The sequence below is a fragment of the Carassius carassius genome, chromosome 48 (genome assembly GCF_963082965.1).
Source record: "Carassius carassius chromosome 48, fCarCar2.1, whole genome shotgun sequence".
Classification (NCBI taxonomy): Eukaryota; Metazoa; Chordata; class Actinopteri; order Cypriniformes; family Cyprinidae; genus Carassius; species Carassius carassius.
Genome location: NC_081802.1, coordinates 7,551,028 through 7,566,145, shown reverse-complemented (window position 1 = coordinate 7,566,145; position 15,118 = coordinate 7,551,028). Strand labels below are relative to the sequence as shown.

The window sequence follows — 15,118 nt, the reverse complement described above, 5'->3', positions numbered from 1 at the left end:
AAGAACCTATACATATATATTCTAAATTTATTCATATAAACATTCAATGATATAGCTGCTGAACCTAGTACGTTAGAATACTTACATTGCAAATCATTTATTGTACAGTATATATTTCACTGTGAGACAGACAATGAAACATTTAACTGAACTTTAGTTTTGGTTGAAGTTAAAATTGCATTAATATTTATAGTATTTTTTTATATTAATGCTTTAATTAATTTACATTTGCATTTTACTAATAATTATAACTGCAAAAGGACAAATTAAATAGATCAAAAGTGACATTAAATACATTTGTAATGTTACAGAAAAAAAATATTCTTTTGAACTTTTTGAAAGAACGCTGGGCTAAATGTATTATTGTTTCCACAAAAAATATTAAGCAGCACGACTGTATTCAGCATTGAAATTGATAATAAATGTTTCTTGAGCAGCGATTTTTATACTAGATGATGATTTCCTTGATTACACTTAAAAATATATTAAATAGAACATAGGTATTTCAAATTGTAATAATATAAGAGTTTTTACAAATGAGGTTCCCATCTAGAACAACTATCTTTGTCCTGATGTACTCAGTGGTTGCTTCTGCATTGTGAACACCTTTACTCACTCTCTTTGTTTCAGTCACACTCCCTCTGAGATTTCCTCTGTCAGATCAAAGACCCCTGGACCACTGCACAAGTCACGATTTGAAGCAGAACTTCTGAGGAACTGAAGGTCTGATAGAGGGAATCCCTAAGAGAGCTACTGTTTGTAGACTCTTGGTCTAGTTGTGACAGCGCAGCTCTGATCAAATGAAAGCTTCACGTGGACTTTATCTGTAGCTGTTGCTGAGCGTTCCTCTTTGACACCCAACACCTGACTGCGCATAAGTGGAGGAGAGCAGAGAGAGGGAGGAGAGAAGAGAAAAACAGCAGGAGGAGGGTGAAATCTTTCCAGACTATATGGAGGAGCCACAGGCTGCGCACAGCACGTTCCTCTATAGTTTGAGAGGATAAAAGAGGGAAGATTGAGATTACTGCTGCAGAGATTTCGGAGGTGAGGGCAAGTGGAAACTTATTGACTTCTTTGACGTCGACACTGGGGTGGAGATGAGAATAAAGTGATTTTAATCCACAGGAGGCACAGGAATGTGGAGGAGTGCCGTGCTTTAAATCCTTCAGAAAATAGGTCATTTTCTTATAGATAAACTTACTTTCAAATACTTTACCTTACAAAACCGATTTTTGTAGGAGGGAGAGATCTGAGGACTGGATCGGATTTGAGAATTCGAGGCTTCAAAGACATCTTCTGCTGCAATTCTTTGGAGAAAAACATGCATACATAAAAAAACAATCATGCAGACTTGCTATTCCGTACAATCTGGAATGATGAACCTCACAGGAGAAGCATGTCAGCTTTACTCTCGTGTGCGGCGCTCTGAGGAGTAGTGCTGGGAACGAATTCACTTCTGGCATTAAATTAGAAATTTATCACAGCGGATCATTCCTGACCCACTCTTTCAGAGCATGCGGCTTATTTCATCTTCCCCTCTTGCTTTTGGAGCTGTGGGAGTCTTCTTTGGAAAATAAGAGCAGGTGGTTGTGCTTACAGACAGCAAAAAAAATTGAAATATTTAAGACTCTGACTGTGAATGATGCAATTAACGATTTATGAAAACCGGCTGTGATCAGTATGCATAGGTTGCCTACGTTCACTCGGAGAACTGTGGGAGTGAGTTAAGACAAGAGGATTAATGACTGACAGCAATATCAGGTTTGCTGTATGGTACCAAGGAGTACATCCTGTGCATTAGGTTGTTTGCTTCTGGCTGAATTTAGAAACAGCGAGTGTGGCTCATTCTTGATATTTTTCCTTGTTTCCTCATTATCTCTTGCTCCCATCACGCCTCATTTGGAGGAACAGGTTGCTGTGCTTTTTAGCAGATTTATATACAACATTGTTTCCAGGACTGCTGTGCCTTTGGAATGAACAGTTAAGGCAACTTGTATGGGTCAACAAAACTCTGATTGAATGTTCAACCACCCATAATTTTTTTCTTGTCCCTCATAACCAACATGGTCCCACCGCCCCCTTCCAACAAGCCACATGTTTGCCTTTCATGTGTCCTTATCATGAGCAGCATGGCGCTGCTGGACGCCTACCTTGTGGAGCAGAATCAAGGTCCACGGAAGGTGGGTGTCTGCATCATGGTCATGGTAGGGGACGTGTGCTTCCTCATTGTGCTGCGGTACATTGCTGTATGGGTCGGTGCAGAGGTACGAACTGCTAAACGTGGCTACGCCATGATCCTTTGGTTCTTCTATGTCTTCGTGCTTGAGATCAAGGTATATTTTGTCTACCAGAACTACAAGGCAGAAGGTGAGAGAGCGGATGCTCTTACCTGCAAGGCTTTGACAGTGATGCTTTCTGTGTTTGTCCCGGGACTTTACATTACGCTGGCAGCCATCGATCACATGGAATACGTTCGTCCGCTCAAGAAGAGGGAGGAGTTGAGGAGTCGGCTGTTTTGGGTTGTGGTGGATCTTCTTGACATTTTGGACATTCAGGCCAGCCTATGGGAGCCTCAGCGAAAAGGGCTCCCTCTATGGGTGGAGGGCCTTACTTTTTTCTACTGCTACATACTACTTCTAATACTGCCGTGTGTGTCACTGAGTGAAATTAGCATGCAAGGTGTGAACATTGTGCCGCACAAGATGTTGTTGTATCCCATTCTGAGTCTGGTCGCCATTAACTTTATTACTATTTTTATACGAGGAGGAAATATGGTGTTTTATAAGGACATCCGAGTGTCAGGAATACTCATGGGTAAGAACGTCCTCGCCATTGTCCTGAAAACCTGCAGCTTTGTGCAGTACCGGAGACACCTGCAGGAGGCGCCAACACCCGCTCTCGCTCCAGAACTACAGAGGGACGCAGTGCCACAAAGTTCCCGAGGGGCAGTGCCAGTCGCAATGCCCATGCCTGTCACCATGCCAACTCCGCAGGTAGTCATACAAGATCTGACCACACTTCCAGAAGAACCCGAACTTGAGGAAACATGACAAAATAGGGAATGAAAAGAGTTTGCACTGAGGATACTAGGACAATACACATCATGAACTGCTTTGAGGTTTCTTGTCCTAATGTTAATCCAGGTGTACACTGTATGATTTACTACTTTAAGATCGTTTCTTACTGTATGATGATGTTAATGACTGAATACATACCGTACCGTTCTGCACATATGCCAGACATTTAGCAGGACTTGATTGCACTGACTAGGCATTTTAAAGCACCACTTAATCATTTTCTTCAGTATTTGTCTTTTCCCCCCAGTAGAAATATCTAAACGTCCTTAAAATAAGATAAATATACTTTTATTTTTAGAATATTTATCTTAACATACTGGTAAATTACCTTTTCTTCTTTGAAATGTAAACATAACTACATTTTGTTAGATTTATGCTTAAAAATGGCAATATCTGCAAATGGCTAAATGGCAAATATATTAAATTAGACAAAAAACTTTTTTTTTTTTTGCAGTGCAGTCCACATACTATTCTTACTTTCAGCGTTAATCACTAATTTTGCCTTGAAAATGAAAAAAGACTGTGAGTCCCTGAAAATGAATAGGTGGCAAAATTCATAGAGTGTACACCTAGTTTTAGTGAATAAATGTGATTACATTTGTTGATGAGATGACACATTTTGTGAAATGAAGACACAAGGCAGCTGTGGATCTGGGGTCCATTCATTTCCAGAAAAAGTCTTTCAATCTGGAATGTAATAGTTTATAAACATCATCAATTAACAAGTGGAATGCCAAGCAAAATAACTCCCAGTGACCCTATGATTGTACGATCACAGACAGCTGCGAATATTTCATCTACGTACTTTCGTTTCTTCTGGTGGGTGTTAAAAGTGTGGTAAATCATAATGTTTTTTGCGGTATTTAATCATCATCTTTTTGTAGTCTTGAATAAATATGCTGAAAAGTTGTGTTTTTGAACGAGTCATAAAACAATTAATTTCTCTTAACTCATCACAAAGTGAATGTTTTATATTTTATGGAATTATGCTTAATATATTATTTGTTTTGATGTTTTATGAAACCAAATGAATGATATTTTGTTATTAAAACAATGTTTTTGTCGATATCTGTTATTGGTTTTTTTTCTTTCTTACTGAAAAACTATTTACAATCTCAGAACACCCTAGCAACTCTATAACAGCACCCTAGCAACCACTCTAGTGCAGTGCCAAAACAATTTCTTGAGAAAATCTAATATTCACTCCATTCTTTGTTCATTTTGAGCAAAGTTACACCATTTTGCTAAAAGCACAGACATCCCCAAAGTGGAGCACAAATCTCAATCACGTTATTAGGGCTCTGAACTCTTATCTTGTCAGTTAAATATGATGATAAAAAGCAGCTTGTCTTTTTTTCTACAAAAGTTGTAATAATCAAATGCAAATTTAGAAAAGTTTCGTCTTCCTTCCTTAAATTATTTGCCGCTGTTTACGCACTCCAAATCTCTGAGGGCTTTTTTAATTTAAATCCAACAATCAAAGCTCAGCCATACTGAGTATTTCAATAACAATAAGTAAAACACTGTGTGCCTTGGGTGAATTAAAAGAAATGTTTTATGACAACGTATACCCAGAGCTTCAATTTTAGCATGTTGCTATAGCTACTGTTAGATCCAGTCGACAAATATAGCACAAAGACATCTCATGAAAAAAAAAAAGATCTCAGTAAATACACCTGACAGCTTCTTATTCCTCCAGTGACAACGTAGCTGCTACTGTGCCTTATCGAAAGACATAAAATCAAAAATGTTTTACCTTTCAGTTAGTCAGTAATTTATGGCTGTTTATTCCTTGCCAGGTTATTTGTGAGGTGCTCTGTATCTTAATACAGAAATCCTCACACTTGATGACTACACATTTGATGTAGCTGCTTAAAAAAAGATATTTTTTACTTCCCCTTGTTCACACGAATGAATGGGACTTGGTTTTTCAAGCTGCAAAATCACAAAAAAGCACCTTAAAAGTAGGTCAAATGACTTGTGCGCTATATTTCAAGTCTTCTGAAGCCATATGATAGCTTTGTGTCATGAAATCTGTTTTGAATCTCACACAAGACATTGTTTTTATTTTCAGCATACTGCACATTGTTTACTAAAACTGTATGCAAGGGTAAAATGAACTAGAATAATGGAATTAGATTTTTTATATTTTTTTATTAAAAATGTTTAAGACAGTATACTGCAGCTTTCTCTCTCTCTCTCTCTCTCTTTTATTGTTAATCCCCATTTTGAAAGCAGAAAAACTTTCACATTTTTGGTGCTGTTTCAAGAGAATGCAGCAGAGGAAAATAAATTGCGAACAAACCTGATTGGTTCTTATGTGTATCACTTCAAAACCAATGTGGTACATTTTAGAGATAACTAGGTAAACCTCTCACATCACCTCCAGGGGTGCAAAGGACACTTTGAGGACCATTGGGTCAGGAATTTTTTTTTTTTTTTAATTTTTTTTTTTAAAGTTTAATCTTTAACTACACTTAAAATGTAAGCTTAGTTAAAGCTTATAATGTATATTTAACCTATGTTATCTAAAGCACTTTTTTTTTTACTTCAAGGGCCCAAATGTGTGTGTGTGTGTGTGTGTGTGTGTGTGTGTGTGTGTGTGTGTGTGTGTGTGTGTGTGTGTGTGTGTGTGTGTGTGTGTGTGTGTGTGTGTGTACAGACAGACCAAAAGTTTGGACACACCTTCTCATTCAAAGAGTTTTCTTTATTTTCATGACTATGAGTTCATGACTATTTTCATGAGTCACACTGAAGGCATCAAGGGCTATTTGACCAAGAAGGAGAGTGATGGGGTGCTGCGCCAGATGACCTGGCCTCCACAGTCACCGGACCTGAACCCAATCGAGATGGTTTAGGGGTGAGCTGGACCGCAGACAGAAGGCAAAAGGGCCAACAAGTGCTAAGCATCTCTCGGGGAACTCCTTCAAGACTGTTGGAAGACCATTTCAGGTGAATACCTCTTGAAGCTCATCAAGAGAATGCCAAGAGTGTGCAAAGCAGTAATCAAAGCAAAAGGTGGCTACTTTGAAGAACCTAGAATATGACATATTTTCAGTTGTTTTACACTTTTTTGTTAAGTATATAATTCCATATATAATTCCACATGTGTTAATTCATAGTTTTGATGCCTTCAGTGTATATACAGTACAGACCAAACGTTTGGAAACATTACTATTTCTAATGTTTTTGAAAGAAGTTTCTTCTGCTCATCAAGCCTGCATTTATTTGATCAAAAATACAGAAAAACAGTAATATTGTGAAATATTATTACAACTTAAAATAATAGTTTTCTATTTGAATATACTTAAAAAAAATCATTTATTCCTGTGATGCAAAGCTGAATTTTCAGCATCATTACTCCAGCCTTCAGTGTCACATGTAACATCCAGTCTATCACATGATCATTTAGAAATCATTCTAATATTCTGATTTATTATGAATGTTGGAAACAGTTCTGCTGTCTAATATATTTGATGAATAAAAGGTTAAAAAGAACTGCATTTATTCAAATTTTAAAAAAATTCTAATAATATATATTCTAATAATATATTTTCTTTACTATCACTTTTTATCAATTTAATACATCCTTGCTGAATAAAAGTATTGATTTTATTTAAAAAGAAGAAAAAAAAATTACTGACCCGAAATTACTGACCAGTAGTGTATATTGTTATTACAAAATATTTATATTTTAAAAACATAGCTTCTTTTTTTTTTACTTTTTATTCATCAAAGTATCCTAAAAAAGTATCACATGTTCTGAAAAAATATTAAGCAGCAGAACTGTTTCCAACTTTGATAATGAATCATCATATTAGAATGATTTCTAAAGGATCATGTGATAATGATCCTAAAAATTCAGCTTTGCATCACAGAAATAAATGATAATTTAAAGTATAATAAATTTAAAAACAATTATTTTAAATTGTAATAATATATCACAATATTACATTTTTTCTGTATTTTTGATCAAATAAATGCAGGCTTGATGAGCAGAAGAAACTTCTTTCAAAAACATTAAAAATAGTAATGTTTCCAAACTTTTGGTCTGTACTGTATAATATATATATATATATTTAGATTTTCTGTTGTTTTAGCTTGTTTTAATTATTGCTTTGTCTGATCTTGAATCATCTGAAGTTATCTTGAAGGCCCCATTTGAAAGTTTGTTGAGACTGAGAACCACTAAGCTAAAGCAGTGACAACAAAATCACTTCACCTGTTAGGTCAAAATCTAAATGTTACTATTGTATACAAATAGCAGACTATGCCTGGACAATTTGTTTTATAACCAATTGATAGTTGCACACTGAAAAACCTCTTAAGTAATGACTCGATGGGTCTGCTTGAGAATACAGCCCTCACGCCACGACGATAATAGCCCAATTACAGAAGCAAAATTGTGTGAGTTGTTATTTTGGACAGAGGGTGGTATTAAACTCGCTGCTATTTGCCAAGAAAATGGAGGCCACTGCTGCACCAAGGGATTATATGTCAGTCAGTCCTAATATGGATAAAAATGAAAAAAAAAAAAAAATTGGACTGTAAAGACATGGGGCAGCTGCCGGCAATGCTCTAGCGAAGCTAACTACTAACCCGCAGCTGATAAATGCATCCGGAGGGAGCCATGAAAGTCAAATCAGAAATAGAGGACAGCATAAAAAAAAAAGATTCTCTTTGGGTATTCTGGATATGCACATATTTGTGTGATTTTGTGTGGATAATAAACGTCTCAAGGCTGTTGAGTTCAGGATTTGAGTGAAGATATAGAAAGCTAGATACAGTAGATACAACAAATGCTCTGAAATGACTTTACCTTTCAATGGCGTCACCAAGTCGTCCTATGCTTTAGCCCCTCCCCTTAAACCACTTTTATATATAAATCTATTTCATAGTTCAATTAAATACTGATTGAAAATTGTTTAAAACTCGACCGTGTACACGTCTGATGAAAATTCACTTATAATCCGCCATGGAAACACAGAAAAGCTTTAACACACTTCCCCCACTATGATTCAGAGCCATTGGCACCTGTTGACAGAACCAGTGGGTGGCAATTAAGCTGCATTTGGAAGAACATGGCATTTCAACACATTGCGGCTGCAGTCATATACTGGAACAGCTTCAGGGGCATTTAATTGGACATGTCATTATCTGTCAACACCGCATTTGGATTCTTAAATTATACAATTTTTGTAGTTTTGTTCCCGCCACACAGCCTACAGGGGGTCTCAGTCCTCTTGTTTCCACTTCAATTAGTCTAACAATGCATTCAGCTGGCCGTTGTGCCACCGCAGTGCCCAGACTGCCACACAAGACCAAAACAAAATGCATCATCCAGACACTCTGCTTGTTTACCCAAGAATGCCGTCAATCTGTTACTCTGCTTAATTTAATACAATAATTAGGTACTACAGTAACACCTTACTCTCTAAAAGTTTCTTATTAGCTCTTCTTAGCTGTCTGAGATTGTTTACTTCCTCAGGTATAATGTGGTTAGATAAATGCAGCCAAGTGGGTGAACAGCCTAGTACATACTGTAACTGAAATAAACATTTTCAATATTTCAAAGTAAATTTTGGAACAATTCTATATATTTTTATTGGGATAATTAAATTAAAATTAAATTCATGCATTTAGCAGACGCTTTTATCCAAAGCGACTTACAGTGCATTCAGGCTATCAATTTTTACCTATCATAAAATAATTAATTAATTAGGGATAATTAACCCTAGAATGTGTATATTTGCATTTATGTGCATGCATATAGCTCTACTGTTACATTGTAGTGTTGATAATGTTAGATTTAATGAGTCTTCATAGTAAGAATAACTCTTTTGAACAAATAATGCCGGGTACACAAGATAATCGGGCTGATTTTAGGCAGATTTCTCCCCTTCTGACAATCCTAGGTAACGTCCCGATTATCTTGGTGGTTCTAAAGATTACCTAATCAGATTTTCGTGTGGTGTGAGGTGTGTTAAGAGTGACTGAATCTGCTCAGAAGAACATCAGAGACGTTGTGGATAAACACGCGTACAATCTGGAGATTATCATGTAAAATGAAACAATATCCAATCAGAAAGCAAGCTGACAGAAGACGGAAACATAAAAAATGCAGTCAAAGCAAATTTCTTCCTGCCTATCGGCTGCCATGTTTATTCTCAAGTCTTGAGAGATTTTGAAAGATTTCCCTTGTTCACAGTCGGGACTCTGGTTGAAAATCTGTTGGTGTGTGGTGTGCTGTCTTTGTCACATAATGGCACACCACACACTATAGCAAAACGATAAAATCTAGGAATTTTTGTCGTCATGTTTGTGGTTTCTCATTTTGAAAATCTTATAAGATTTTAAAAATCTTTTAGTGTGTAACATAAGCAACTCTGTGAAGGATAATTAGGACTGCAGATAAAGTTTTAATAGTTGGTGATTTAAATATCCATGTTGATAATGAAAACGATGCATTGGGATCAGCATTTATAGACATTCTGAACTCTATTGGTGTTAGACAACACGTTTCAGGACCTACTCATTGTCGAAATCATACTCTAGATTTAATACTGTCACATGGAATTGATGTTGATGGTGTTGAAATTATTCAGCCAAGTGATGATATCTCAGATCATTATTAAGTTCTTTGCAAAATTCATATAGCCAAAATTGTAAATTCTACTTCTTGTTACAAGTATGGAAGAACCATCACTTCTAACACAAAAGACTGCTTTTTAAGTTATCTTCCTGATGTATCCAAATTCCTTAGCATATCCAAAACCTCAGAACAACTTGATGATGTAACAGAAACTATGGACTCTCTCTTTTCTAGCACTTTAAATACAGTTGCTCCTTTACGCTTAAGGAAGGTTAAGGAAAACAGTTTGACACCATGGTATAATGAGCATACTCGCACCCTAAAGAGAGCAGCCCGAAAAATGGAGTGCAGCTGGAGGAAAACAAAACTAGAGGTATTTCGTATTGCTTGGCGGGAAAGTAACATATCCTACAGAAAAGCATTAAAAACTGCTAGATCCGATTACTTTTCTTCTCTTTTAGAAGAAAACAAACATAACCCCAGGTATTTATTCAATACAGTGGCTAAATTAACGAAAAATAAAGCCTCAACAAGTGTTGACATTTCCCAACACCACAGCAGTAATGACTTTATGAACTACTTTACTTCTAAAATCGATACTATTAGAGATAAAATTGCAACCATTCAGCCGTCAGCTACAGTATAACATCAGACAGTGCACTATAGACCCCCTGAGGAACAGTTCCACTCATTCTCTACCATAGGAGAGGAAAAATTGTATAAACTTGTTAAATCATCTAAACCAACAACATGTATGTTAGACCCTATACCATCTAAGCTCCTGAAAGAGGTGCTTCCAGAAGTCATAGATCCTCTTCTGACTATTATTAATTCCTCATTGTCATTAGGACATGTCCCCAAAACCTTCAAACTGGCTGTTATTAAGCCTCTCATCAAAAAACCACAACTTGACCCCAAAGAACTAGTTAATTATAGACCAATCTCGAATCTCCCTTTTCTGTCCAAGATACTAGAAAAGGTGGTATCCACACAATTATATTCCTTCTTAGAGAAAAATGGTATATGTGAGGATTTCCAGTCAGGATTTAGACCGTATCATAGTACTGAGACTGCTCTTCTTAGAGTTACAAATGATCTGCTCTTATCATCTGATCGTGGGTGTATCTCTCTATTAGTTTTATTGGATCTTAGTGCTGCGTTTGACACAATTGACCACAACATTCTTTTGCATAGACTTGAATACTTTGTTGGCATCAGTGGAAGTGCATTAGCATGGTTTAAATCGTACTTATATGACCGCCATCAGTTCGTAGCAGTGAATGAAGATGTATCCTATCGATCACAAGTGCAGTATGGAGTACCTCAAGGCTCAGTACTAGGGCCGCTACTCTTCACGCTTTATATGTTACCCTTGGGAGATATCATCAGGAAACATGGTGTTAGCTTTCACTGTTATGCTGATGATACTCAGCTCTATATTTCTTCGCAGCCCGGTGAAACACATCAATTTGAAAAACTAATGGATTGCATAGTCGATATAAAAAACTGGATGACGAGTAATTTCTTACTGCTAAATTCTGAAAAAACAGAGGTGTTAATTATAGGACCTAAAAACTCTGCTTGTAATAACCTAGAACACTGTCTAAGACTTGATGGTTGCTCTGTCAATTCTTCGTCATCAGTTAGGAACCTAGGTGTGCTACTTGATCGCAATCTTTCCTTAGAAAGCCACGTTTCTAGCATTTGTAAAACTGCATTTTTCCATCTCAAAAATATATCTAAATTACGGCCTATGCTCTCAATGTCAAATGCAGAAATGTTAATCCATGCATTTATGACCTCAAGGTTAGATTATTGTAATGCTTTATTGGGTGGTTGTTCTGCACGCTTAGTAAACAAACTACAGCTAGTCCAAAATGCAGCAGCAAGAGTTCTTACTAGAACCAGGAAGTATGACCATATTAGCCCGGTCCTGTCAACACTGCACTGGCTCCCTATCAAGCATCGCATAGATTTTAAAATATTGCTTATTACTTATAAAGCCCTGAATGGTTTAGCACCTCAGTATTTGAATGAGCTCCTTTTACATTATAATCCTCTACGTCCGCTACGTTCTCAAAACTCAGGCAATTTGATAATACCTAGAATATCAAAATCAACTGCAGGCGGCAGATCCTTTTCCTATTTGGCGCCCAAATTCTGGAATAACCTACCTAACATTGTTCGGGAGGCAGACACACTCTTGCAGTTTAAATCTAGATTAAAGACTCATCTCTTTAACCTGGCATACACATAACATACTAATATGCTTTTATTATCCAAATCCATTAAAGGATTTTTAGGCTGCATTAATTAGGTAAACCGGAACCGGAAACACTTCCCATAACAACCTATGTACTTGCTACATCATTAGAAGAATGGCATCTACGCTAATATTTGTCTGTTTCTCTCTTGTTCCGAGGTCACCGTGGCCACCAGATCCAGTCTGTGTCCAGATCAGAGGGTCACTGCAGTCACCCGGATCCAGTACGTATCCAGACCAGATGGTGGATCAGCACCTAGAAAGGACCTCTACATCCCTGAAAGACAGCGGAGACCAGGACAACTAGAGCCCCAGATACAGATCCCCTGTAAAGACCTTGTCTCAGAGGAGCACCAGGACAAGACCACAGGAAACAGATGATTCTTCCGCACAATCTGACTTTGCTGCAGCCTGGAATTGAACTACTGGTTTCGTCTGGTCAGAGGAGAACTGGCCCCCCAACTGAGCCTGGTTTCTCCCAAGGTTTTTTTCTCCATTCTGTCACCGATGGAGTTTCGGTTCCTTGCCGCTGTCGCCTCTGGCTTGCTTAGTTGGGGACACTTCATCTACAGCGATATCGTTGACTTGATTGCAAATAAATGCACAGACACTATTTAACTGAACAGAGATGACATAACTGAATCCAATGATGAACTGCCTTTAACTATCATTTTTGCATTATTGACACTGTTTTTTCTAATGAATGTTGTTCAGTTGCTTTGACGCAATGTATTTTGTTTAAAGCGCTATATAAATAAAATAAAGGTGACTACACCTTTGCATATTGTAATACATGCTGTAAAACAGGGGTCACCAAACTCAGTCCTGTAGGGCCAGTGTTCTGCAGAGTTTAGCTCCAGCTTGCCTCAACACACCTGCCTGAAAATTTCTAGTCTGCCTAGTAAGACCTTAATTAGCTGGTCCAGGTGTGTTTAATTAGAATTGGAGCTAAACTCTGCAAAACTGGCCCTCAAAGACCACACTTGGAGACTCCAAACGTTAGTACATTTCACCCTATCTCGTTTCAATGAATCAGCTGATTCTTTGGTTGTTTTTCACGTTTCATCAGTCAAAATGTCTCTGCACCCCATTTTTCGTATTCAGTCAGTATGGTTGGACAAATCGCTTTGCACTGCAATCTTGTCGCATCGCCAATGTTTTTATTTTCTTATTTACAATTATGCAATGAGCCAAAAACTGTTTGAACACATAATTGTGTTACACAGGCAACGTGGTAATTTCTTTTTATCCCCACATCTGATCTCTGAAATAAACATATCTTTTTACATAGAAATATAGGTAAAGTGATCAGAAACCATCAGATCATTTAAAGTTTTAAATAAAATGGTTGGTCTCTTAAACTGAGCTTATTAACCAAAGGTACTTCTCGTAGAAGTTTAAACTAAAAGAAACATCACCATCGCAACAGTGAGATGCATTTGTCATTGCTGCCTCACACCTGAGGGAGTTCCTATGGAAACATGAGCCTCAGGTGATACCGCTGCTGTTCTGAAGCTCAAAAAAGAAACTCAGAAAGACTTTAAGGAGAGTCAACAATGAATCATGCTCTGTGAGGTGTACTATCACTATGCAGGTTGTAAAAGCAGTTTAAAAATCAACATTAAACCACATTTGTAACCCATTTAACCTCTGTAATATGTAATTTTGGGTGGCATCAGTGGTGGACTGGGACAGTAAATCAGGCCGGGAATTTGACACCACCCAAGGCCACCCCCGTTGCTGCAGTCACCACCACCCAATTCATGTGTCCCCCAGACTGCTAAACTCTTTGGTTCTTTCAGTTGTTTTAATTGGGTGAAACTTAAAAAAATAAATCAAAATCCTTAGACTACGGACAGGCAAAATAATCAAATGAAGTATCAAGAAGTATCAAGGCATTCACTATCTCTATCATCTTTCCCTTAATCCCCCCCTCTCTCACTCTGCCCATTAAGTTTCTCTGCAATATGAAATAAGCACTTTCAATAATCTATATTAATTATGCAGCCATCAATTGTATGTCCCAATGATCACAGTCCTAGTACTGATGACCTTATAAATCATAAAAGCACATATTTTTCTAAGAGTATAGCCAGCATGTTTAGTTTTGCTAATAGCTTAAACTTAAGCTGGAGGTTCGTGCTCTGACTCAAAAGCTGAACTGTCCACCCTCTCTTGTTCAACAGCAGGAGCACTAGCAGCACTAGTGCTACTGTTGCTTCCTTCGTCTCCTTCAAAATAAATAAATAAGCATTGTACACTAGGCTACATATTGTAGGCTAGAAATGGAAAATCTAAATTTCTGGTCAATTTTGGCGCAAAAAAAAAATACTGTATCCCCATATGTGAAACAGTGTGCTAGTTTGTCATTAAGATGCTCTTTTAAAACATTTATCATTATATGCATTTGTAATATATATATATATATATATATATATATATATATATATATATATATATATATATATACACATATATATAATTTTTTTTTTTTTTATAGATTTTATCTATTGTAAGTCGCTTTGAATGAAAGCGTCCTTCTGCCAAATGATTATGTAAATATTAGGGTGGAATAGTTCAACTTTTTCACAATTTGGTTTGTTTCACGGTTTTAGAGTCACGGTTTCGGTACCGTTGTATGTGCTATGTTTATGGAAAAACTATACTTTATATATATATATATAAAGAATATTCTAAAAAACAAACAACAGCACAAATAAATACAATAGAGTAAAGAATAAAAAAAAAGACTCAGGTTTTTTTTTTTTTTTAGGTAGGTCTTGCATTAGTTTTTAGGTACAGAAATTGAATAAAGTAATCATATGTAAAACTGCATAGCATTTTGTACTATAAATTAAAGATAATTCATCATTAAAATTACAAAAGCTTTTTAATCAAGAGCAGTGAGTGATTTCTTTGTTGCTGCTGTTTGATTAATATAAAGACTAGGGAATGCACTGATAAAGTGTTCGTATTAGTATTGAATACGAGTGAATGATTTGTCAGGTGTTTTTTTTTTTCATCGCTGTTGTTGTAATGTCTGGGAATCCAGGATGCGCATCCATCAACAGAATCAAATATTAGTTGAACCCTGTTTGTTTTACGTGTTATTTATTTAAACCATATTACAGATGCTTTGTCAGATTTAAGTTGAACAGCGGTCCCAGCGCGTGCCGAGCCGTGTGT

The 15,118-nt window shown here is 36.8% G+C and overlaps 1 protein-coding gene across 1 annotated transcript; it reads left to right on the top strand.

Annotated features, from left to right (window-relative positions):
- Positions 1-679: 679 nt before the first annotated feature.
- Positions 680-3,101, top strand: LOC132131458 (transmembrane protein 121-like). Its single transcript, XM_059543489.1, has one exon. The coding sequence runs from the start codon at positions 2,064-2,066 to the stop codon at positions 3,048-3,050; it is 987 nt and encodes a 328-aa protein (XP_059399472.1). The 5' UTR covers positions 680-2,063; the 3' UTR covers positions 3,051-3,101.
- Positions 3,102-15,118: the final 12,017 nt, after the last annotated feature.

Excerpts from the sequence above, each read along its gene's own strand:
- LOC132131458 (XM_059543489.1), top strand. The coding sequence starts at position 2,064 with ATGGTCCCACCGCCCCCTTCCAACAAGCCACATGTTTGCCTTTCATGT.